Source organism: Zonotrichia albicollis, chromosome 11 (genome assembly GCF_047830755.1).
Source record: "Zonotrichia albicollis isolate bZonAlb1 chromosome 11, bZonAlb1.hap1, whole genome shotgun sequence".
In the NCBI taxonomy this organism is placed as follows: Eukaryota; Metazoa; Chordata; class Aves; order Passeriformes; family Passerellidae; genus Zonotrichia; species Zonotrichia albicollis.
Genome location: NC_133829.1, coordinates 1,098,452 through 1,120,438, shown reverse-complemented (window position 1 = coordinate 1,120,438; position 21,987 = coordinate 1,098,452). Strand labels below are relative to the sequence as shown.

Below are 21,987 nucleotides of genomic sequence, written 5' to 3'. Positions count from 1 at the left end.
AAATGGGATGTGGTGGTGGTGTTGGTATCCCAGGATTTGGCACTTTGGGAACGGCAGCTCAGCTCGGTGTCCCCATTCCCTGTGATCCCACTGGGAGAAGGCTCCAGGTCCAGTTCCCATTCCCTGTGATCCCAACTGGGAGAAAGGCTCCAGGTCCAATTCCCATTCCTGTGATCCCAACTGGGAGAAAGGCTCCAGGTCCAATTCCCATTCCCTGTGATCCCACTGGGAAGAAAGCTCCCTGTTAATCCCATGGGAAATGGAATGTGGTGGTGTCCTGGGATTTGGCACTTTGGGAATGGCAGCTCAGCTCGGTGTCCCCATTCCTGTGATCCCACTGGGAGAAAGGCTCCAGGTCCAATTCCCATTCCTGTGATCCCACTGGGAGAAAGGCTCCAGGTCCAAAACCCTGTTAGTCCCATGGCAAATGGGATGTGGTGGTGTGCTGGGATTTGGCACTTTGGGAACGGCAGCAGCATTCCCCATTCCCTGTGATCCCACTGGGAGGAAAGCTCCCTGTTAATTCCATGGGAAATGGGATGTGCTGGTGGTGTTGGCATCCCAGGATTTGGCACCTTGGGAATGGCAGCTTGGGCAGGAGCGTTCCCCATTCATTCCCTGTGATCCTGCTGTGGGGAAGGCTCCGGGCCCTGCAGGATTCCTGGGCTGGGATCGTTCCTGTTCCACATTCCTGAGGCTGGAATGGCGCTGTGCCTGCAGGCACAGGTGAGCCTGGTGGTGCAAGCTCAGTCTGCCTCTCCCCATGCCCTGCCAGAGTCGCTCCCAAATTCCCAAGCTCCTAAACTTCCAAATTCCCAAACACCCAAATTCTCCAGCTCCCAAACTTCCAAATTCCCAAACACCCAAATTCTCCAACTCCCAAACTTCCAAATTCCCAAACACCCAAATTCTCCAACTCCCAAACTTCCAAATTCCCAAACACCCAAATTCTCCTACTCCCAAACTTCCAAATTCCCAAACACCCAAATTCTCCAACTCCCAAACTTCCAAATTCCCAAACACCCAAATTCTCCAGCTCCCAAACTTCCAAATTCCCAAACACCCAAATTCTCCAACTCCCAAACTTCCAAATTCCCAAACACCCAAATTCTCCAACTCCCAAACTTCCACATTCCCAAACACCCAAATTCTCCAACTCCCAAACTTCCAAATTCCCAAACACCCAAATTCTGCAACTCCCAAACTTCCAAATTCCCAAACACCCAAATTCTGCAACTCCCAAACTTCCAAATTCCCAAACACCCAAATTCTGCAACTCCCAAACTTCCAAATTCCCAAACACCCAAATTCTCCAACTCCTAAACTTCCAAATTCCCAAACACCCAAATTCTGCAACTCCCAAACTTCCAAATTCCCAAACACCCAAATTCTCCAACTCCCAAACTTCCAAATTCCCAAACACCCAAATTCTCCAACTCCCAAACTTCCAAATTCCCAAACACCCAAATTCTCCAACTCCCAAACTTCCAAATTCCCAAACACCCAAATTCTCCAACTCCCAAACTTCCAAATTGCCAAACACCCAAATTCTCCAACTCCCAAACTTCCAAATTGCCAAACACCCAAATTCTCCAACTCCCAAACTTCCAAATTGCCAAACACCCAAATTCTCCAACTCCCAAACTTCCAAATTGCCAAACACCCAAATTCTCCAACTCCCAAACTTCCAAATTGCCAAACTCCAGCCCTGCAGGGTTGGCCTGGGCTGTGCTCCTGCTGTGATCGCTGGAATTGCAGGTGGGATTGTCCTCGGGGTGTGTGTGCACATCTGGGGGGGTTACACACATCTGGGGGTGCACATCTGTCTGGGGGGTGTGCACACGTGTGTGGGGTGTGCAGTCACACCCGTGGGATGTGCCACGTGTCTGTGGGATGTGCACAGAGCTGGGATGTGTCTGTGTGTTTGGGATGTGCACACGTGTGTGTGTGTGTGATGTGCACACCTGTGGGATGTGCACACATTGGGATGTGTCCGTGTGTTTGGGATGTGCACACCTGTGTGTGTGTGTGATGTGCACACCCGTGGGATGTGCACACAGCTGAGATGTGTCCGTGTGTTTGGGATGTGCACACGTGTGTGGGGGCTCACGTGTGTCTGATCACACACAGCTGGGATGTGCACACGTGTGTGTGTGTGTGATGTGCACACCTGGGGGATGTGCACACAGCTGGGATGTGTCCGTGTGTTTGGGATGTGCACACGTGTGTGTGTGGGGGCTCACGTGTGTCTGATCACACACAGCTGGGATGTGCACACCTGTGTGTGTGTGATGTGCACACACCTGTGGGACAGGCACACAGGTATGTGGGATGTGCACACGTGTGTGTGTGTGTGTGTGATGTGCACACACCTGTGGGACGTGCACACAGGGATGTGGGATGTGCACACACGTGTGCATGTGTGGGCAGAGGGGACATGCACACATCTCTGGGACACCCACACACGTTTGGGGTGTGCATACGTGTGTCACACACACACACACACTCAGGTTTGGGACGTGCACACAGGTGTCTAGGACATTGACACATGTTTGGGATGTGCACATGTGTCAGACATGCACACACCACACATTTGGGGTGTGCACACACATGTCACACTCACACCTGGGATGTGCACACGTGTCAGACATGCACACACAGACACGCACACACACATTTGGGGTGTGCACAAGTCACACACGTGTGTCACACTCTCACACTCACACCTGGGATGTGCACACGTGTCAGACATGCACACACACACATTTGGGATGTTTTATTTTATTTTATTTTTTAAACAGAACTTGGATTTCCAACAAGGGAAAAATCACTGGTGGTCCCCAAAAGCGCTGCTGTTCGTGAATTAACAAAAGGGAAAAAGTGTAAATAAGGACAATTATGAAAATGACCATGAATTCCATGAACGGAAAGCTCTCATCCATTGCCTTAAACCTCTTCGTTTTCCTTAGGGCATGCCAAACCAATCCATGGATTTACAAATGTACAGCAGCCCAAAATGTCAGTTTGTATAAAAGTACCGAGTGAAAATATTTATTTTCATTGGAAAAAAAAAAAAAAACCAAACAAACCCCTGGTTTACCTTCTGAATGTTCCCTGTTCCTGTAGAAATCCTTCAATGCAATAAAAAGCATTCGGTTATTTTGTGTTTTCTGAGGGGGGAAAGTTTTTTTTCCACACCAGGAGTTTTTCCTGGTGTGGAAAAGGGGAATTTTCCTGAGGAGGTTTCCTGATGTGGAAAAAGGGAATTTTCCTGGGGAGGTTTTCCTGATGTGGAAAAGGGAATTTTCCTGAGGAGATTTTTCTGGTGTGGAAAAAGGGAATTTTCCTGAGTTTTTCCTGCTGTGGAAAAGGGGAATTTTCCTGGGGAGGTTTTTCTGGTGTGGAAAAAAGGGAATTTTCCTGAGGAGGTTTTTCTGGTGTGGAAAAAGGGAATTTTCCTGAGGAGGTTTTCTGGTGTGGAAAAAGGGGAATTTTCCTGAGTTTTTCCTGGTGTGGAAAAAGGGAATTTTCCTGAGGAATTTTTCCTGATGTGGAAAAGGGGAATTTTCCTGAGGAGGTTTTCCTGGTGTGGAAAAAGGGAATTTTCCTGAGGAGGTTTTCCTGGTGTGGAAAAAGGGAATTTTCCCGGGGAGTTTTTCCTGGTGTGGAAAAGGGGAATTTTTCGTGAGTTTTTCCTGGTGTGGAAAAAGGGAATTTTCTTGGGGAGTTTTTCCTGGTGTGGAAAAAGGGAATTTTCCTGAGGAGGTTTTTCCTGGTGTGGAAAAAGGGAATTTTCCTAGGGAGGTTTTCCTGATGTGGAAAAAGGGAATTTTCCTAGGGAGGTTTTCCTGATGTGGAAAAGGGAATTTTCCTGGGGAGTTTTTCCTGGTGTGGAAAAAAGGGAATTTTCCTGGGGAGGTTTTTCTGGTGTGGAAAAGGAGAATTTTCCTGAGTTTTTCCTGGTGTGGAAAAGGGGAATTTTCCTGAGTTTTTCCTGATGTGGAAAAAGGGAATTTTCCTGAGGAGGTTTTCCTGGTGTGGAAAAAGGGAATTTTCCTGAGTTTTTCCTGGTGTGGAAAAAGGGAATTTTCCTGAGTTTTTCTGGTGTGGAAAAGGGGAATTTTCCTGGGGAGTTTTTCCTGATGTGGAAAAAGGGAATTTTCCTGAGGAGGTTTTCCTAGTGTGGAAAAGGGAATTTTCCTGAGTTTTTCCTGGTGTGGAAAAAGGGAATTTTCCTGAGTTTTTCCTGATGTGGAAAAAGGGAATTTTCCTGGGGAGGTTTTCCTGCTGTGGAAAAAGGGAATTTTCCTGAGGAGTTTTTCCTGATGTGGAAAAAGGGAATTTTCCTGAGGAGGTTTTCCTGGTGTGGAAAAGGGGAATTTTCTTGGGGAGTTTTTCCTGATGTGGAAAAGGGGAATTTTCCTGAGTTTTTCCTGCTGTGGAAAAAGGGAATTTTCCTGGGGAGTTTTCCCTGGTGTGGAAAAAGGGAATTTTCCTGAGGAGGTTTTCCTGGTGTGGAAAAAGGGAATTTTCCTGGGGAGGTTTTCCTGATATGGAAAAAGGGAATTTTCCTGGGGAGTTTTTCCTGGTGTGGAAAAAGGGAATTTTCCTGGGGAGTTTTTCCTGGTGTGGAAAAGGGGAATTTTCCTGAGTTTTTCCTGATGTGGAAAAGGGGAATTTTCCTGGGGAGTTTTTCCTGATGTGGAAAAAGGGGAATTTTCCTGGGGAGGTTTTTCTGATGTGGAAAAGGGAATTTTCCTGAGTTTTTCCTGGTGTGGAAAAAGGGAATTTTCCTGGGGAGGTTTTCCTGGTGTGGAAAAAGGGAATTTTCCTGAGTTTTTCTGGTGTGGAAAAAAGGGAATTTTCCTGGCCCTGCTTTTCCTTTTTCCCTGTTTTTTGACACCAAACACCAGCTGGGCTGTGCTGACTCTTGGAGAGCCAGGAGACCTCGACCATGACTTCCTTCTGCCACAATCCCAACATTTAAATGCTTTTTAAAATTATTTTTTTTTACAGCTTGACACGTGTTGTCACACTCACTTTATTTCAGTAACACTTATTATTGCTATAACAACATATAAATATAACAATTATTTCTTGTTTTTCCAGGAATCAGGGGGGAACCTATGGAAGTGTCAGCACTAAATAAAGGCAAAATCAGGTTTTGAAAGGCAGCTGCTGGTTCCTGAGTCTGACTAAAAGTGGGAAAAATAGAAATGAAAACCCTTTAAGTGCTGCTGTGAGCAAAGCCCACGCTGGGTTTCAGTAGTCGACCGAGGGAAGGCAAATGTGGCGCACAAATTCCTCGTATTTGATGGTTCCATTTGGCCCAACTTTGGCTTCCTTCAGCAGGTCATCCACTGAAAAATGGGAAAATATCACTGGGATGGGGTGTTTGGGGTGTTTGGAGGAAAGCAGCACTGCAGGGTTTGGGGTTTGAGGGATTTTTGTTGGGGATCAGGTGAGAGTTTCAAACTGGAGCCAATCAGCACCTGGGTTTTAATTGCATGTAAAATTCTCTGCAGCAGGAATATCCATCTTTTTGAATTCCACAGAGAGGGGGAAAAAACCCCTCACAAATTTAATCCAGATGGGCTTTTGGGTTTATTGTCCCCCTTGGAGCCAAATTTCTGACAAACCGGAGGGGTTTGGGATTTTTGCCTGTTTTTAGTTTGGTGTCTCCTGCTGGAACAGGCCCTTCCTCATCCATCCCAGAGGCTGCTGCAGGGCAGGAGAAGGAAAAGAAAGGAGGAAAAAACAGAAGAGAGAAAAGAAAGAGGGAGAAGAGGAAGGGGAAGGAAGGAAAGGAAAAAGGAAAGGGAAAAGGAAGGGAAATGGGAAGGAAAGGAAAAAGGAAGAAGGAAAGGAAAAAGGAAGAAGGAAAGGGAAAAGGAAAGGAAAGGGAAAAGGAAAGGGAAAAGGAAAGGAAGAAGGAAAGGAAAGGAAGAAGGAAAGGAAAAAGGAAGAAGGAAAGGGAAAAGGAAGAAGGAAAGGGAAAAGGAAAGGGAAAAGGAAAGGAAAGGGAAAAGGAAAGGGAAAAGGAAAGGGAAAAGGAAAGGAAAGGAAGAAGGAAAGGAAAGGAAGAAGGAAAGGAAAGGAAGAAGGAAAGGAAGAAGGAAAGGAAAGGAAGAAGGAAAGGAAGAAGGAAAGGAAAAAGGAAAGGAAAAAGGAAAGGAAAGGAAAGGAAAGGAAAGGAAAGGAAAGGAAAGGAAAGGAAAGGAAAGGAAAGGAAAGGAAAGGAAAGGAAAGGAAAGGAAAGGAAAGGAAAGGAAGAAGGAAAGGAAAGGAAAGGAGGGGAAAGGAAAGGAGGGGAAAGGAAAGGGGAAAGGAGAAAGGAAAGGAAAAGGAGAAAGGAAAGGAAAGGGAAAGGAAAAAGGAAAGGAAAGGAAAAGGAAAGGAAAAGGAGAAAGGAAAGGAAAAGGAGAAAGGAAAGGAAAGGGAAAGGAAAAAGGAAAAGGAAAAGGAAAGGAAAGGAAAGGAAAGGAAAGGAAAGGAAAGGAAAGGAAAGGAAAGGAAAGGGAAAGGGAAAGGGAAAGGAATTTGGCAGGTACCTTCCTCCTCGGAGAGCTTCTCCCCCAGCCGGGTGAGCTTGGCGCGCAGCTCGGCCACGGCGATCACTCCTCGCTTCTGCCGGTCAATCATGGCCAGGGCTCTCAGGATCTCCTCCTCGGGCTCCTCCTGCTTCATCTGCCTGTACATGATGTTCAGGAAGGTGGAGAAGTCCAGCTCTGCGTTCCTGTCTGCGAGGGGAAGGGCAGATCCTTTGGGAATGGCTCCGTTTGGGGGCTGCATCCAGGGCTGAACACCCTCCTCATCCTCCCCCAGTTCCCTTTCCTGGGGTTTCCTGTCCCCGATCTGGATCAGGGCACGTCACAACTTTCTCCTAAAACAGAATCCCTAAAAAAATGGGATTTTTTTTCTCCTAAAATCCCATTTATAGCTCTGTTCAATTTGTGCTCTAAACTCATAGCCTGAATTTTTTAATCCCCCCACCTGATCTCACAATTCCTTGGTTTTTGTGCTTTGTTTTTCCCACAGATCTTCAGCTGAACGTCTTTCTGTGCTCTTCCATCTCTGCAGGTTGGCCAGGACAATCTCCCACCCTCCAAATCCATATTAAACGTTTGTCTCCTGCTTTTTTAGGGATTTTCACTGCACCGTTTTGATCCGTGAGCTGGATTTAACACATCACAACAGCTCTGGGTGGATATGTTCCCTCCTGGAACACCCCAGCTCCAGGAAAAAACGGGATTTTTGCGTGTTTAACGCCCGTGCCGGCGCTCACCGATCCGGTGCAGCTGCAGGTGCCTCTGCACCTCTCCGGGCGTGGGGCTCGCTCCCAGGCTCCGCATCACCGCCAGCAGCTCCGACGCTCTGATCTTCCCTTTTTGCTTCTTGTCGTACAGGGAAAAGCATTCCTTGAACTCTAATTAAGAACCAGAGCTGGGTCAGCCGCGGGAGCCCATTGAGGCCGGGCCGGGCCGGGTTCCAGCCGGGATCCGGTGTCGGCCCGGCGGTGTCGCCTTTCCGGGCACGGGGCGGGGAAACAGCGGCGATTACGGGCAAATTACGGGCAATTAAACCCCGAGCGGCGCCAATTGGGGCTGAGGAGGCGCCCACGGGAGGGGAAAAGGGCTGGGAAAGGGGAGGGTTTTGGTTAAAAGTGGTTTTCGTGCATTGGTGGGGTGGAAGAGGGATGGAGGAGGATGAAGGAGGGAGGGGAAGGATGATGGAGGGGGGAGGAAGAGAAGGAAAAAAGAGGAGAAGAGGAAGAAGAAAAAGAGGAAGGCAAGAAAGTAGAGGGAAAAGAGGAGGGAGGGGAAGAAGGAAACGAAAGAAGAAGTAAAAGGAAGGAGGAGGGAGAGGAGAGGAGAGGAGAGGAGAGGAGAGGAGAGGAGAGGAGAGGAGAGGAGAGGAGAGGAGAGGAGAGGAGAGGAGAGGAGAGGAGAGGAGAGGAGAGGAGAGGAGGATGCTGGAGGGGGAGGATGTTGGTGGTGGAATATTTTGGAGGTGGAATATTTTGGAGACGGAATATTTTGGAGATGGAATATTTTGGAGATGGAGTATTTTGGAGACGGAATATTTTGGAGGTGGAAGCTGCCGAGTTCTCCCCCGTCTCCTGCAGCTCCGCCCGGCTGCCGCTGACCCAGATCGGGCCGGGCTCTCTCCCGTTCCCTCCCGGCTGCAGAAACCCAGCCTGGCCTGGTGCCATCCCCGTCCTTGTCCCCTCTGTGCCCTCCCCTCGCTGCTGGCGCGGCTGCACCGGGCCGGGGGTGCCCCGGGGATGCTCTGGGGGTGCCCCAAGGTCGCCCCGAGGATGCTCCGTGGGCGCCGTGGCCTCCCCTGGCCCGGCCGCCTCCTCCGCTCGCCGATCCCTCGGCGGAGCTGATCAGATTTGCAATAATACTCCCATTAATACTCCCATTAATACTCTCATTAATACCCTTATTTCAGCTTCCTTCGGCCGTTCCCGGAGCAGTCCCAGCCCCGGGCGCGGTTCCGCTTTCCCAGTGGGAATTTGGATCCCCTGCGCCGCCTCCTTCCTCCTCCTCCTTCCTCCTCCTCCTCCTCCTCCTCCTCCTCTTCCTCCTCCTTCCTCCTCCTCCTTCCTCCTTCCTCCTCCTTCTTCTTCCTCCTCCCCGGGCCCCCGGACGGGACCGAAGCCCGGAATTCCCGGCTGTTTTCCTGGGGATGGCACCGGGCGCTGCTCCGCTCCCGGCTGTTCCTGCCCTGCAGGATTTCCCTGGAATTCGGGAGATTTCCCACTTTTCCCAGGCAGCCGATTGGGGACTGAGAGACAGCGAGCCCAGACCGAGACACTTTGGGGGAAAAAAACGTCATTTTTCTATAAATGTAAATTGAATCTCGCTAATTAACGCCCGAAGCGGAACAAACTCATACCTACCATTAATTTGATCCTGGGACAGAAACTTTGCCTGGAGCAGGAACGGAGAGGAAAAAAAAAAAAAAACAAAAAAAAACAAAAGAAACAGCTTTAAAATGAGATTTGGGGGCGCAGAGGGGCCCGGCCGCGTCACTCACCATGGTTTTGGGGCCAATCGCTGCGATTTGGGGTCCCGGCGGGAGCGGAGGCGGCTGCGGCCGCTTTTGTGCTTTATTCGGGGCAAAGTGCGGGCGGGCGGGCGGAGGCTGCAATAAATACCCGCTGCCATGGCCACGGGGCTGAGCCTGCTCCGCTCTGCTCCAGCCGGGAAAAAACAACATTTCCAGCCGCTTTGGGATGCGGATTTGCGGCTCTTTGTGTCCCCAAACCCGCGGGTTTGCTCATCCCAAAGAAGCGCACCGGGCACCGAGCTTGGCTGCTGCGACAGGAGGAGGATGCAAAAAAAAAATCTAAAAATTCCAAAATAAAAAGATTCCAAAATTACGAAAATTGCCAAATTAAAAAAAAAAAAAAATCCAAAAATTAAAAAAACAAATCCAAAATTCAAAAGAATTCCAAAATAAAAAAATTGCAAAAAAAAAATCTAAAAATTCCAAAATAAAAAGGTTCCGAAATTACGAAAATTGCCAAATTAAAAAAAAAAAATCCAAAAATTAAAAAAAAAAATCCAAAATTCAAAAGAATTCCAAAATAAAAAAATGCAAAAAAAAAAAATCTAAAAATTCCAAAATAAAAAGATTCCAAAATTACGAAAATTGCCAAATTAAAAAAAAAAAATCCAAAAATTAAAAAAAAAATTCCAAAATTCAAAAGAATTCCAAAATAAAAAAATGCAAAAAAATCTAAAAATTCCAAAATAAAAATATTCCAAAATTCCGAAAAATGCCAAATTAAAAAAAAAAAATCCAAAAATAAAAAAAAAATTCCAAAATTCAAAAGAATTCCAAAATAAAAAAATTGCAAAAAAAAAAAAAAATCCAAAATAAAGATATTCCAAAAATTCCCAAATAAAAGGGAGCTGCTCAGCCCTGGCTCCCCTTTCGGGCTGGTTTTGGGGAATTCTGAGGAATTCTCGTGTCTGAGTGAGAGCTGAAGATCAGGTGCACAGACCCCTGGAATTTCCCCCCTTCCTGATGGATTTTGGGTTGTTTTGTGGGGAATTTGCCATTTGTGAGAGCAGTGCAGGTGCACAGACCCCTGGAATTTCCCTCCTTCCTGATGGATTTTGGGTTGTTTTGTGGGGAATTTGCCTTTTTGTGAGACCTGGCAGTGCAGGTGCACAGACCCCTGGAATTTTCCCCCCTTCCTGATGGATTTTGGGTCTGTTTGTGGGGAATTTGCCATTTGTGAGAGCTGGCAGTGCTGGTGCACAGACCCCTGGAATTTCCTCCCTTCCTGATGGATTTTGGGTTGTTTTGTGGGGAATTTGCCATTTGTGAGAGCAGTGCTGGTGCACAGACCCCTGGAATTTTCCCTTTTTCCTGATGGATTTTGGGTTGTCTTGTGGGGAATTTGCCATTTGTGAGAGCAGTGCTGGTGCACAGACCCCCGGAATTTTCCCTCCTTCCTGATGGATTTTGGGTCTGTTTGTGGGGAATTTGCCATTTGTGAGAGCAGTGCAGGTGCACAGACCCCCGGAATTTCCCTCCTTCCTGATGGATTTTGGGTTGTTTTGTGGGGAATTTGCCTTTTTGTGAGAGCTGGCAGTGCAGGTGTGCAGACCCCTGGAATTTCCTCCCTTCCTGATGGATTTTGGGTTGTTTTGTGGGGAATTTGCCATTTCTGAGAGCAATGCAGGTGCACAGACCCCTGGAATTTCCTCCCTTCCTGATGGATTTTGGGTCTGTTTGTGGGAACTGCCCTCTCCTGCCCCATTCCTGTACTCATCACTGAGAGCGAGCTAATGAATTTTAATTAATCCCCGACCAGCGGTAATCACCACACAGCCACCACCACTCAGGAATTTATTGGAAACACATGAATCTACATTAGAAAAACTAGATTTCTTCTCTTTTTTATTTTTTCCCCCCCCTCAAAAACACCCAAAAGCTCAGAAAGCGCCCTTGGCTGCGTGCAGGTTGTTCATGTGCAGGGTGTAGAAGGCCCAGGGCTCGGGGATGTAAATCACCCCCGGGTACTTTTTCCGCAGGATTTTGTCGTTCCAGAGCCAGCCCACCCAGGCGGCGATGAGCAGCAGGGTGATGATGAAGGAGAGGAAGAGGAAGAGCCCGTTGCTGTCCAGCACCAGCCCCTTGCGCCGCTGGTGCATCACCAGCGCCATCATGGCGAAGAAGGTGAAGATGTAGAGGATGAAGATCTGGCCCTCGGTCACCAGGTACCTGCGGGGACAATGCCTGGGGACCCCGGGATTCACAGGGAGAGCGTTCCCAGCCCCTCTGGGATCACAGGGCAAGCATTCCCAGATTTTTTGGGATTCACAGGGAGAGCATTCCCAGCTTTTTTGGGATTCACAGGGAGAGCATTCCCAGCTTTTTTGGGATTCACAGGGAGAGCATTCCCAGCTTTTTTGGGATTATTTTGATCCTGGGATCACAGGGAGAGCATTCCCAGCTCTTCTGGGATTCACAGGGAGAGCATTCCCAGATTTCTTGAGATTATGTTGATCCTGGGATCACACAGAGAGCGTTCCCAGCCCCTCTGGGATCACAGGGAAAGCATTCCCAGCTTTTTTGGGATTATTTTGATCCTGGGATTGCAGGAAGCGCATTCCCAGCCCCTCTGGGATCACAGGGAAAGCATTCCCAGATTTTTTGGGGATTATTTTGATCCTGGGATTGCAGGAAGCGCATTCCCAGCTCCTTTGGGATCACAGGGAGAGCATTTCCAGCTCTTCTGGGATTCACAGGGAGACAATTCCCAGCTTTTTTGGGATCAGTTTTGATCCTGGGATGCAGGAAGAGCATTCCCAGCTCTTTTGGAATCAGTTTTGATCTTGGAGTCACAGGGAAAGTATTCCCATCCTTTCTGGGATCAGTGGTGATGTTGGAATGCAGAGAGAGCATTCCCAGCTCTTCTGGGATTCACAGGGAGAGCATTCCCAGATTTCTTGGGATTATTTTGATCCTGGGATCACACAGAGAACATTCCCAGCCCCTCTGGGATTCACAGGGAGAGCATTCCCAGCTTTTCTGGGATCAGTTTTGATCCTGGGATCACAGGGAAAGTATTCCCAGATTTTCTGGGATCAGTGGGATCCTGGTAATCACTGGGAGAACATTCCAGGCTGTTCTGGGATCAGTTTTGATCCTGAGATCGCAGGGAGAGCATTCCAGGCTTTTCTGGGATCAGTTTTGATCCTGGAGTGCAGAGAGAGCATTCCCAGCTCTTTTGGAATCAGTTTTGATCCTGGAATCACAGGGAAAGTATTCCCATCCTTTCTGGGATCAGTGGTGATGTTGGAATGCAGGGAGAGCATTCCCAGCTTTTTTGGGATTATTTTGATCCTGGGATTGCAGGCAGAGCATTCCCAGTCCCTCTGGGATCACAGGGAGAGCATTCCCAGCTTTTTTTGGGATTATTTTAATCCTGGGATCACACAGAGAACATTCCCAGCACTTTTGGGATCAGTGGTGATCACAGAACTACAGGGAGAGCATTCCCAGCTGTTCTGGAATCCATGGTGATCCTGGGATCACAGGGAAAGTATTCCCAGATTTTCTGGGATCAGTGGGATCCTGGTAATCACTGGGAGAACATTCCAGGCTGTTCTGGGATCAGTTTTCATCCTGGGATGCAGGCAGAGCATTCCCAGCTCTTTTGGGATCAGTTTTGATCTTGGAATCACAGGGAAAGTATTCCCATCCTTTCTGGGATCAGTGGTGATCTTGGAGTGCAGGGAGAGCATTCCCAGCTTTTATTGGGATTATTTTGATCCTGGGATCACACAGAGAGCATTCCCAGCCCCTCTGGGATCAGTTTTGATCCTGGGATCACAGGGGCAGCATTCCCAGCCCCGCAGAGCAAAAGCTGCCCTGGGGGATGGAGCAGCTTTTCCTGGAGTATTCCTGGGTATTCCCTCCCACCCCAGGCACTCACCAGTAGTAGAGGCTGCTGGGCCCCACCAGGAGCAGGGCAGCCAGGGGCATCCGGCCCTGCCCCGCCGCGGGCGTGAAGCACCCGGTGAAATAAATGAACAGGATCAGGAAAAACGGGATGTACCTGGGAAAAACACAGCAATTCCCAGAGCTGGGGTGGGCCTGGAAGGGACTGGAACTCCCCCAGATCCGGCCCACAGCCGGAGCTGCCCCTGTGCTGAGCCTGGGGAAGGAGCAGCTGTGGGATTCCTGTAGCTGTGGGATTCCCTGCTCAGCGATTCCCGTTTGGGGTATTTGGAGTGTTTGGGGTATTTGGAGTGTTTGGGATATTTGGGATATTTGGAGTGTTTGGGGTATTTGGGGTGTTTATGGTATTTGGAGTGTTTGGGGTATTTGGGGTATTTGGGGTATTTGGGGTATTTGGGGTGTTTGGGATATTTGGGGTATTTGGGATGTTTGGAGTTTTTGAGGTGTTTGGGGTGTTTGGGGTATTTATGGTATTTGGGGTGTTTGGGATATCTGGGGTATTTGGGATGTTTGGAGTTTTTGGGATGTTTGGGATATTTGGAGTTTTTGGGATGTTTGGGGTATTTGGGATATTTGGAGTGTTTGGGATATTTGGGGTGTTTGGGGTATTTGGGATATTTGGGGTGTTTGGGGTATTTGGGATATTTGGAGTGTTTGGGGTATTTGGGATATTTGGAGTTTTTGGGGTATATGGGATATTTGGGGTATTTGGGGTGTTTGGGGTATTTGGGATATTTGGGGTGTTTATGGTATTTGGGATATTTGGAGTTTTTGGGGTATTTGGGATATTTGGGGTGTTTATGGTATTTGGGGTGTTTGGGATATCTGGGGTGTTTGGAGTATTTGGGGTGTTGGGGGCACACCTGGGGGCGCAGCAGGAGGAACCCCCCGTCCCCCCTGGCAGCACAAGCTGTTCCCCTGTCCCTCCACTCCCAAAATATCCCTGAGCAGAGGGGATTTTCCAGCGATCCCCCCTAATCTGGATCCTGCTCCTAATCCAGCCCTGGCCAGCAGGGCGTTATCCCAGCCCGCTCTGGCTCAGGGTTATTTTATTTTCCCCTTTAAGCCCTTGCCCTGTGCCACCCTGCGGGCCCCTGGCACCACTCACCACATGGAGTGCCCCAGGTACTCGTCGTAGTAATAGAGCAGCTCGAAGGAATCGATCTGGGGCAGGACACGGGGAGAGGCCCAGTTAGCAAACCAGCAAAATCCCAAAGAGCTTTGTCAGTCATAAATTCGGGTTTCAGAAATGCCCGAGCCCAGCTCAGCCCCTTACCAGAGTCTCAGGTTTGAGGTTCCTTTATCATTTATAAATTCAGATTTTATCAATGCTTGAGCCCAGCTCAGCCCTGAGCCCAGGTCATTCATAAATTCAGGTTTTAGAAATGCTTGAGCCCAGCTCAGCCCCTCACCCAGGTCAGTCATAAATTCAGATTTTATTAATGCTTGAGCCCAGCTCGGCCCCTCACCCAGGTCAGTCATAAATTCAGATTTTAGAAATGCTTGAGCCCAGCTCAGCCCCTCACCCAGGTCAGTCATAAATTCAGATTTTAGAAATGCTTGAGCCCAGCTCAGCCCCTTATCAAGGTCATTCATAAATTCAGATTTTAGAAATGCTTGAGCCCAGCTCAGCCCCTTATCAAGGTCATTCATAAATTCAGATTTTAGAAATGCTTGAGCCCAGCTCAGCCCCTCACCCAGGTCATTCATAAATTCAGATTTTAGAAATGTTTGAGCCCAGCTCAGCCCCTTATCAAGGTCAGTCATAAATTCAGATTTTAGAAATGCCCGAGCCCAGCTCAGCCCCTCACCCAGGTCAGTCATAAATTCAGATTTTAGAAATGCTTGAGCCCAGCTCAGCCCCTTACCCAGGTCAGTCATAAATTCAGATTTTAGAAATGCTTGAGCCCAGCTCAGCCCCTTACCCAGGTCAGTCATAAATTCAGATTTTAGAAATGCTTGAGCCCAGCTCAGCCCCTTACCCAGGTCAGTCATAAATTCAGATTTTAGAAATGCTTGAGCCCAGCTCAGCCCCTTACCCAGGTCAGTCATAAATTCAGATTTTAGAAATGCTTGAGCCCAGCTCAGCCCCTTACCAGGGTCTCACGTTTGATGTTCCTTTATCATTTATAAATTCAGATTTTAGAACCCAGCTCAGTCTCTTACCAGAGTCACTTATAAATTCTGATTTTAGAAATGCCCGAGCCCAGCTCAGCCCCTCACCCAGGTCAGTCATAAATTCAGATTTTATTAATGCTTGAGCCCAGCTCAGCCCCTTACCCAGGTCATTCATAAATTCAGGTTTTAGAAATGTTTGAGCCCAGCTCAGCCCCTTACCCAGGTCTGTCATAAATTCAGATTTTAGAAACTCAGCCCCTTACCAGAGTCTCACGTTTGATGTTCCTTTATCATTTATAAATTCAGATTTTAGAACCCAGCTCAGTCTCTTACCAGAGTCACTTATAAATTCTGATTTTAGAAATGCTTGAGCCCAGCTCAATCTCTTACCAAGGTCTCAGGTTTGAGGTTCCTTTATAATTTATAAATTCAGATTTTTAAAACCCAGCTCAGCCCCTTACTGAAATCTCTGTCTTGAGGTTCCTTTATCATTTATAAATTCAGATTTTAGAACCCAGCTCAGCTTCTCGCCAAGGTCTCAGGTTTGATGTTCCTTTACCATTTATAAATTCAGATTTCAGAGCCCAGCTGAGCCCCTCACCAGGGTCTTGGGTTTGAGCTTCCTTCATAATTTATAAATTCAGATTTTAGAAATGCTTGAACCCAGCTCAGCCTTTATAATTTATAAATTCAGATTTTAGAACCCAGCTCAGCCTCTCACCAGGGTCTTGGGTTTAAGATTCCTTTACCATTTATGAACTCAGATCTTAGAGCCCAGCTGAGCCAGGTTTGAGGTTCCTTTATAATTCACAAATTCAGATTTCAGAGCCCAGCTGAGCCAGGTTTGAGGTTCCTTTATAATTTACAAATTTCAGATCCTGGCTGAGCTCTCACCAGGGTCTCAGCTTTGAGGTTCCTTTATAATTTATAAATTCAGATTTTACAAACCCCACTCCGCCCTCACCAGGGTCTCAGGTTTGAGTTTCCTCTATCATTGACAAATTCAGGTTTCAGAGCCCAGTTCAGCCCTCACCAGGGTCTCAGGTTTGAGATCCCTTTCCCATTTCCAAATTCAGGTTTCAGATCCCTTCTCAGCCCTCACCAGGGTCTCGGGTTTGAGATCCCTTTCCCATTCACAAATTCAGGTTTCAGATCCTTTCTCAGCCCTCACCGAGGTCTCAGGTTTGAGATCCCTTTCCCATTCACAAATTCAGGTTTCAGAGCCCAGTTCAGCCCTCACCGAGGTCTCAGGTTTGAGATCCCTTTCCCATTCACAAATTCAGGTTTCAGATCCCTTCTCAGGCTCACCAGGGTCTCGGGTTTGAGGTTCCTGATGATGGGGTTCTCCCTGACGGACAGGTGGTGCTGGTACCCGCTGAAGATGAGCCGGTGGTTCACCGAGTCCCCCACCAGGTGGATGCTGGCGCCCATCACGAAGGTGATGATGCTGACGTAGACCATGGACCTGGGCAGGGTCTTGGGGGACCTTTCGATGAGCTGCAGGCACAGGGGGGCTGTGAGGATGAGGAGGAGGAGGAGGAGCAGCAGGGATGAGGCAGCTCCTGCCCTCGCTGGGTTTTGGGGGTTTTTTGGCCAGAGCGCTCACAAATTCATCACCAAAAACCCCAAAATATCCTGAGTTCGAAAGGACCCCAAAAAATCATCGAGTCTGACTCCTGAGTGAACTCATACTGGGGTCAAAAGCACAGGTTTTGTGGTTTTGGCACCAGGAGCTGGTGAGTTGGGCTGTGCTGAAGAGAAGGGATTGCTTTCTGCATCTCACCAAAATCCAATCCCAGCACTCTGCCTTGCACTGGAAGCTGCTACTACAACACATCCCAAGAGTTTCACGTCATAGCAGCAACAGATAGCCTTGGTTTATTGGGATAGCAATCAGAAATGGCATTTAGTGCAATTTTAAATGAACCCAAGCTAAATATTCCAAGACCAATATTGTCATTCTGCCAGGGTGCTTCAAATCAGGCGTCACAGGCCTGGTTTTAAGCACTGGCCCTCAGGTTTTCAACTCAGGAAAGTTCAGCCAAATCCCTTTTTCTCAAAGATGGAACAACCTGTCCTGGCTTAGGGTAACTCTGGGAGGAAAACCCCTAAAGGGGTTTCTGCTGCTTTCAACCCCAGGATTTTGTTTGGTTTGCTGTTCACGAGGGTTTCCTCATCAAAGGGCCGTGGTTCTCCTGCCTCTGGAGAGGGCTGGGAGCGTGGATGTGCCCTCCAGTGGCAGCAGAGCCGCCAGCACAGAGCTCCTCACGCTTCCCACCCTGCCTGGACACTTCAGGATTCCCCAGGTGAGCGTTTTGGGGCTCCTGTTCCCTTCCTTCCCCATGGAATGGGACTCAGCTCCACAGAGAGCTTCAGGGTTCCCCAGGTGAGCATTTTGGGGTCCTGTTCCCTTCCTTCCCCATGGAATGGGACTCAGCTCCACAGAGAGCTTCAGGGTTCCCCAGGTGAACATTTTGGGGTCCTGTTCCCTTCCTTCCCCATGAATTGAGAGTCAGCTCCACAGAGAGCTTCAGGGTTCCCCAGGTGAGCATTTTGGGGTCCTGTTCCCTTCCTTCCCCGTGGAATGAGACTCAGCTCCACAGAGAGCTTCAGGGTTCCCCAGGTGAGCATTTTGGGGTCCTGTTCCCTTCCTTCCCCATGGAATGGGACTCAGCTCCCCACAGAGAGCTTCAGGGTTCCCCAGGTGAGCATTTTGGGGTCCTGTTCCCTTCCTTCCCCATGGAATGGGACTCAGCTCCACAGAGATCTTCAGGGTTCCCCAGGTGAGCATTTTGGGGGTCCTGTTCCCTTCCTTCCCCATGGAATGGGACTCAGCTCCCCACAGAGAGCTTCAGGATTCCCCAGGTGAACATTTTGGGGTCCTGTTCCCTTCCTTCCCCATGGAATGGGACTCAGCTCCACAGAGAGCTTCAGGGTTCCCCAGGTGAGCAGTTTTGGGCTCCTGTTCCCTTCCTTCCCCATGGAATGGGACTCAGCTCCACAGAGAGCTTCAGGGTTCCCCAGGTGAGCATTTTGGGGGTCCTGTTCCCTTCCTTCCCCATGGAATGGGACTCAGCTCCCCACAGAGAGCTTCAGGGTTCCCCAGGTGAGCATTTTGGGGCTCCTGTTCCCTTCCTTCCCCATGGAATGGGACTCAGCTCCCCACAGTTTGACCCCACAGCCAGGAGGAGCCACAAAACCACTCGGGGCAATTTTTGGGCACCACTTGCAGTGCTGGGCTCTCTCCCTGCCCCATCTCGAGCACCTGAGGCTGGCTCAGGGTCCAGGACAAGCCTTGGAACAGCAGCAGGAATTTTGGGATGCAGCTCCACACTGAGCTTGCACAGCAGGAAGAGCTCCCGAGGCAGATCCCAAGCCCCAGGAGTTTTCCAGCTTTGGCTGGGTCAGCTCTGGGATCAGCCCTCTCCCTAAATCAGCTTTGCAGCCCTCCCCAGGCAGGGAAAAGCTCCTTATTTGCGTTTAATTTTGACCTTATTTGGGTTTAATTTGGAGGCTTAGCCTTCCCTTCCCCCGGAGCTGCGGCACGGACGTGACAGGAGGACAAGGAGAGCACAAGGTCCTGCAGGGTGGGACATGTCCCTGGCCCAGGGAAATGCACCCTGCATCTCCCTGAGGGTGAGCCCTGCAGAAACCACCTGGCAAAGGGCAGCTCCCACCTCCTGGATATTCCCTTTTTGCCCCCAGCCTTGAAATCCTCCTGGAATACCGACAGGGAATCATTCCCACCTCAGGCCGTAACTCAGTTCCCAGCTAATGAAGGTTAAAATAGATTTATAATTGCTTTCTCCCCAAGTGTTTAATGGGAATAGATTCCTAATGATCTGACAGGGTTTCACCTCGGGAATGGTTCATGGGATCCAGAGGTTGGCAGCTGGAGCCAGATAAATTCCAGCTCCGGCCACAATTCCAATGTCAAAGATCAAGTGGAATTAAGCTCTGAACAATTCAGAAAATCCACTCTGCTTCCAGCTGCCTTTTAATCCAGGGGTGGATATTGTCCTAAAAATATCATTTGGGAACAGCTCTGACCCCTCCTGAAGCCAGAATTTCAGGGGAAGTGATTTGCTTTGGATATGCAGGAAATTAAAAGGTGGCACCACAAATCCCTCCTGGAGTGGAAAATTCCTCCTTGCTGGAAGGAATTTGGGAATAACCAACATCCTAAAATCCTCTGAGCCTTTGCAGAACCTGGAATGGAAAACCCCTGAACATTCCCGGGTTTACCTTCAGCTCTGACTCCTCCTGGAGCCAGAATTCCAGGGGGATTTGCTCTGGACATGCAGGAAATTGAGGAGGCATCACAAATCCACTTAACTCTTCCTTACTGGCAGCAATTTGGGAATAACCAACACCCTCAGAACCTCTGAAACTTTACAAAATTGGGAATGGGGAACCCCTGGACATTGCCAGGCTTACCTTCAGCAGCAGGAAGGGGGTGATAACGTTGTAAGCCATGTGGAAATAATCTCCAGCGCTGGGTTTGTTCAGAGGGAACCATTCCAGAGGGAGGATGATCTGAGGAGAGAGGGAAGAGCAGCACATTCGTGATCATGGGAGAGGGAAAACGTTTGGATTGCTTGGGAATGCTCAGCTGGGCTTCAGAGGGTTGGGAGCAAACTTCCCAAAAATCACCCTCTGGAAGTTTCCACTCCCATCCCTGCCCGGTGCTGGCAAGCTGTGGGGACAAGGAAAGCACTTGGGATTCCTGGATCTTCCTGAACCTTCTGCCAGCTTCCAGCTTGAAAAAATCCCATTGAAATGGAATGGCCACTCCCGGGAGCTGCAGCCCCAGGCTCTGGGATGCAAGAATGGGGAATGGCAGGAGGAAACTCCCAGGTGTGAAACAAAGGTGTGGGAGAGAGAACAGGGAACAGAGGCTGGAGCTGGCTTGGCCCTGACCGTGTCCCCTCACTCACCATGGCGATGGGGCGCCCGAAATCCAGCACCCAGTTCTGCAGGGTGAAGTAGAACCACAGGTCCAGGTGGAACGGGGGCGTCTTGAAGGTGTCCTCGGCCTTGCCCGCGCCGTGCCTGGAGGGGACACAGGGACACGGAGCCCTGGAGCAGCGCTGGCAGGAGGCAGAGCTGCCGCCCCACGCCAGGGCTGCGCTCCCCCGGCTCTGGGAGCTGCGGGATGACAAAGCTGGCGAGCGGGCAGGGCAGGAGAGCGCCAGGCTGTCACCATCGCTGACCCGACCCTGTGGGGAGGCTCCTCCCGGCCTCTTCAGCAAGGTGAAAAGTGCTGAATTAAGTGCAACTATTTTTAACTTTTGCATGATGAAGAGAAATCCCAACTCGCAGGAGTTGAGCTGAGGGCTGAAAATGCGGCGGGATTCCAGCACCGGGATGGGATGCTCGGGATGCAGCGTCACCTTCAGCTCCTGCTCCAGCCCCCTCTGCCGAGGATCCAACCCCGAGGATCAGCCCCGATGGAGCCTTTCCACAAAATGCCCCCCCAGCACCTCTGCACCTTCAGCTCCCTGCAGGAAAAGCGGATCAATGCCTCTCCTGGTGCCCAGACCAGAACGGGATCAGCTGGAGCAGCCCCGAGCTTGGGCTGCCCGCGGTCCAAAATCCGTGGAAGTGTTCCTGCCCTGGACCCACAGGATCTTTAAGGTCCTTTCCACCCCAAACCGCTGTGGGATGCTTCAATAAACCCCGAGAGCTGGAGGGTGAGGATGGGGTACCCTGGATGAGCTGAGAATGCTGTGGCTCCCTGGAAGAGCCTGCCAAACCCTGGACCGGCTGAGATAACCCAGGTACGCCGGGATGCTATGGACAAAGCTGAGTGGGGGAACCTTGAGGGACTCTGAGCCTGGGGATGTCCCGGATCCCGACCCTGGGGATCTCCTGGACTCCAACCCTGGGGATGTCCCGGATCCCGACCCTGGGGATGCTCCGGGCCCCGCAGCACCGGGGGTGGTACCCGAGCAGGGGCCGGGCTGTCCCGGGGGGCTCGGGGCGGGCTGACCCGGGGGTGTTGGATGCGGTGAGGATCCCCAGTGAACCCGGGGTGGATTTTCCCGTTCCCGAGCCCCGGCCGCGCTCACTCACCTGCCCGGGTAGAGCGGCCCGGCGGGCGGGGGCGAGCCCGGGGCCGCGGCCGGGAAGGGCCGGCGCCGCGCCGAACCCTGCATCCGCCCGGCCCGGGCTCCCGGAGCCGCTCCCGGGGCCGCTGCCGCTGCTGTGGCGGTGCCGGGGCCGACCCCGCTGCCGGGAGCTCCCGGCCCGGCCCCAGAGCAGCCGCGGCTGCGCGGGGGCGGCCCCGGGCCCGCCCGGCGGGGCGGGGGCAGCGCCGGCCCCGCTCCTCCGGTTCGGCCTGCCGGGCACACACCGGGAGAGCGGCGGGGTCGGGGTAACCCTGGCTGTGAGGGGCACACCGGAATGGTCTAGACCGGGATCAGGGAGGAATACCCCGGATCCCCGGGCAGGGGCAGCGCCGGCCCCGCTCCTTGCCCGGCCTGGCCCGGCCCGGCCCGGCCTGCCAGTCACACACCGGGAGAGCGGCGGGGTCGGGGTAGCCCCGGCTGTGAGGGGCACACCGGAATGGTCTAGACTGGGATCAGGGAGGAATCCCCCGGGGATCAGAGAGGAATACCCCGGGGATCAGGGAGGAATCCCCGGATCCCCGGGCAGGGGCAGCGCCGGCCCCGCTCCTCCGGTTCGGCCTGCCGGGCACACACCGGGAGAGCGGCGGGTCGGGGTAACCCCGGCTGTGAGGGGCACACCGGAATGGTCTAGACTGGGATCAGGGAGGAATCCCCCGGGATCAGGGAGGAATCCCCGGATCCCCGGGCAGGGGCAGCGCCGGCCCCGCTGCTTGCCCGGCCCGGCCCGGCCTGCCGGGTCACACACCGGGAG

At 50.8% G+C, this 21,987-nt stretch overlaps 2 protein-coding genes across 5 annotated transcripts; both read right to left on the bottom strand.

Moving 5' to 3' along the window:
* Nucleotides 1–5,021: 5,021 nt before the first annotated feature.
* On the bottom strand, nt 5,022–9,240 carry CALML4 (calmodulin like 4). Of its 3 annotated transcripts, XM_074549093.1 has the most exons (5): nt 9,043–9,240; nt 8,906–8,936; nt 7,286–7,426; nt 6,552–6,740; nt 5,022–5,360 (listed from the first exon to the last, which is right to left on the bottom strand). In XM_074549093.1, the coding sequence occupies exons 1-5, from the start codon at nt 9,223–9,225 to the stop codon at nt 5,263–5,265; spliced, it is 642 nt and encodes a 213-aa protein (XP_074405194.1). In that variant the 5' UTR covers nt 9,226–9,240; the 3' UTR covers nt 5,022–5,262. The 3 variants fall into 3 exon arrangements, with proteins under 3 accessions (XP_074405194.1, XP_074405196.1, XP_074405195.1); XM_074549095.1 differs by lacking the exon at nt 8,906–8,936 and having other exon boundaries at nt 9,043–9,150; XM_074549094.1 differs by lacking the exons at nt 8,906–8,936; nt 9,043–9,240 and adding an exon at nt 8,444–8,576.
* Nucleotides 9,241–10,852: 1,612 nt separating this feature from the next.
* On the bottom strand, nt 10,853–21,410 carry CLN6 (CLN6 transmembrane ER protein). 2 transcript variants are annotated; one of them, XM_074549092.1, is made up of 7 exons: nt 21,181–21,410; nt 20,043–20,157; nt 19,543–19,641; nt 16,414–16,602; nt 14,096–14,151; nt 12,962–13,084; nt 10,853–11,259 (listed from the first exon to the last, which is right to left on the bottom strand). In XM_074549092.1, the coding sequence occupies exons 1-7, from the start codon at nt 21,261–21,263 to the stop codon at nt 10,956–10,958; spliced, it is 969 nt and encodes a 322-aa protein (XP_074405193.1). In that variant the 5' UTR covers nt 21,264–21,410; the 3' UTR covers nt 10,853–10,955. The 2 variants fall into 2 exon arrangements, with proteins under 2 accessions (XP_074405193.1, XP_074405192.1); XM_074549091.1 differs by having other exon boundaries at nt 10,853–11,244; nt 21,181–21,406.
* Between the last annotated feature and the right edge of the window lie 577 nt (nt 21,411–21,987).

Coding starts and splice junctions, on each gene's coding strand:
- CALML4 (XM_074549093.1), bottom strand. CDS start 9,225: ATGTTGTTTTTTCCCGGCTGGAGCAGAGCGGAGCAGGCTCAGCCCCGT. Junction 7,427..8,905: donor GTCCCAGGATCAAATTAATG/GTAGGTATGAGT, acceptor GTTCTTAATTAG/AGTTCAAGGAATGCTTTTCC. Junction 5,361..6,551: donor GAAGCTCTCCGAGGAGGAAG/GTACCTGCCAAA, acceptor CCCATTTTTCAG/TGGATGACCTGCTGAAGGAA.
- CLN6 (XM_074549092.1), bottom strand. CDS start 21,263: ATGCAGGGTTCGGCGCGGCGCCGGCCCTTCCCGGCCGCGGCCCCGGGC. Junction 16,603..19,542: donor CCCCCTTCCTGCTGCTGAAG/GTAAGCCTGGCA, acceptor CTGTGCCTGCAG/CTCATCGAAAGGTCCCCCAA. Junction 14,152..16,413: donor ACCTCAAACCCGAGACCCTG/GTGAGCCTGAGA, acceptor GTCCTGCCCCAG/ATCGATTCCTTCGAGCTGCT.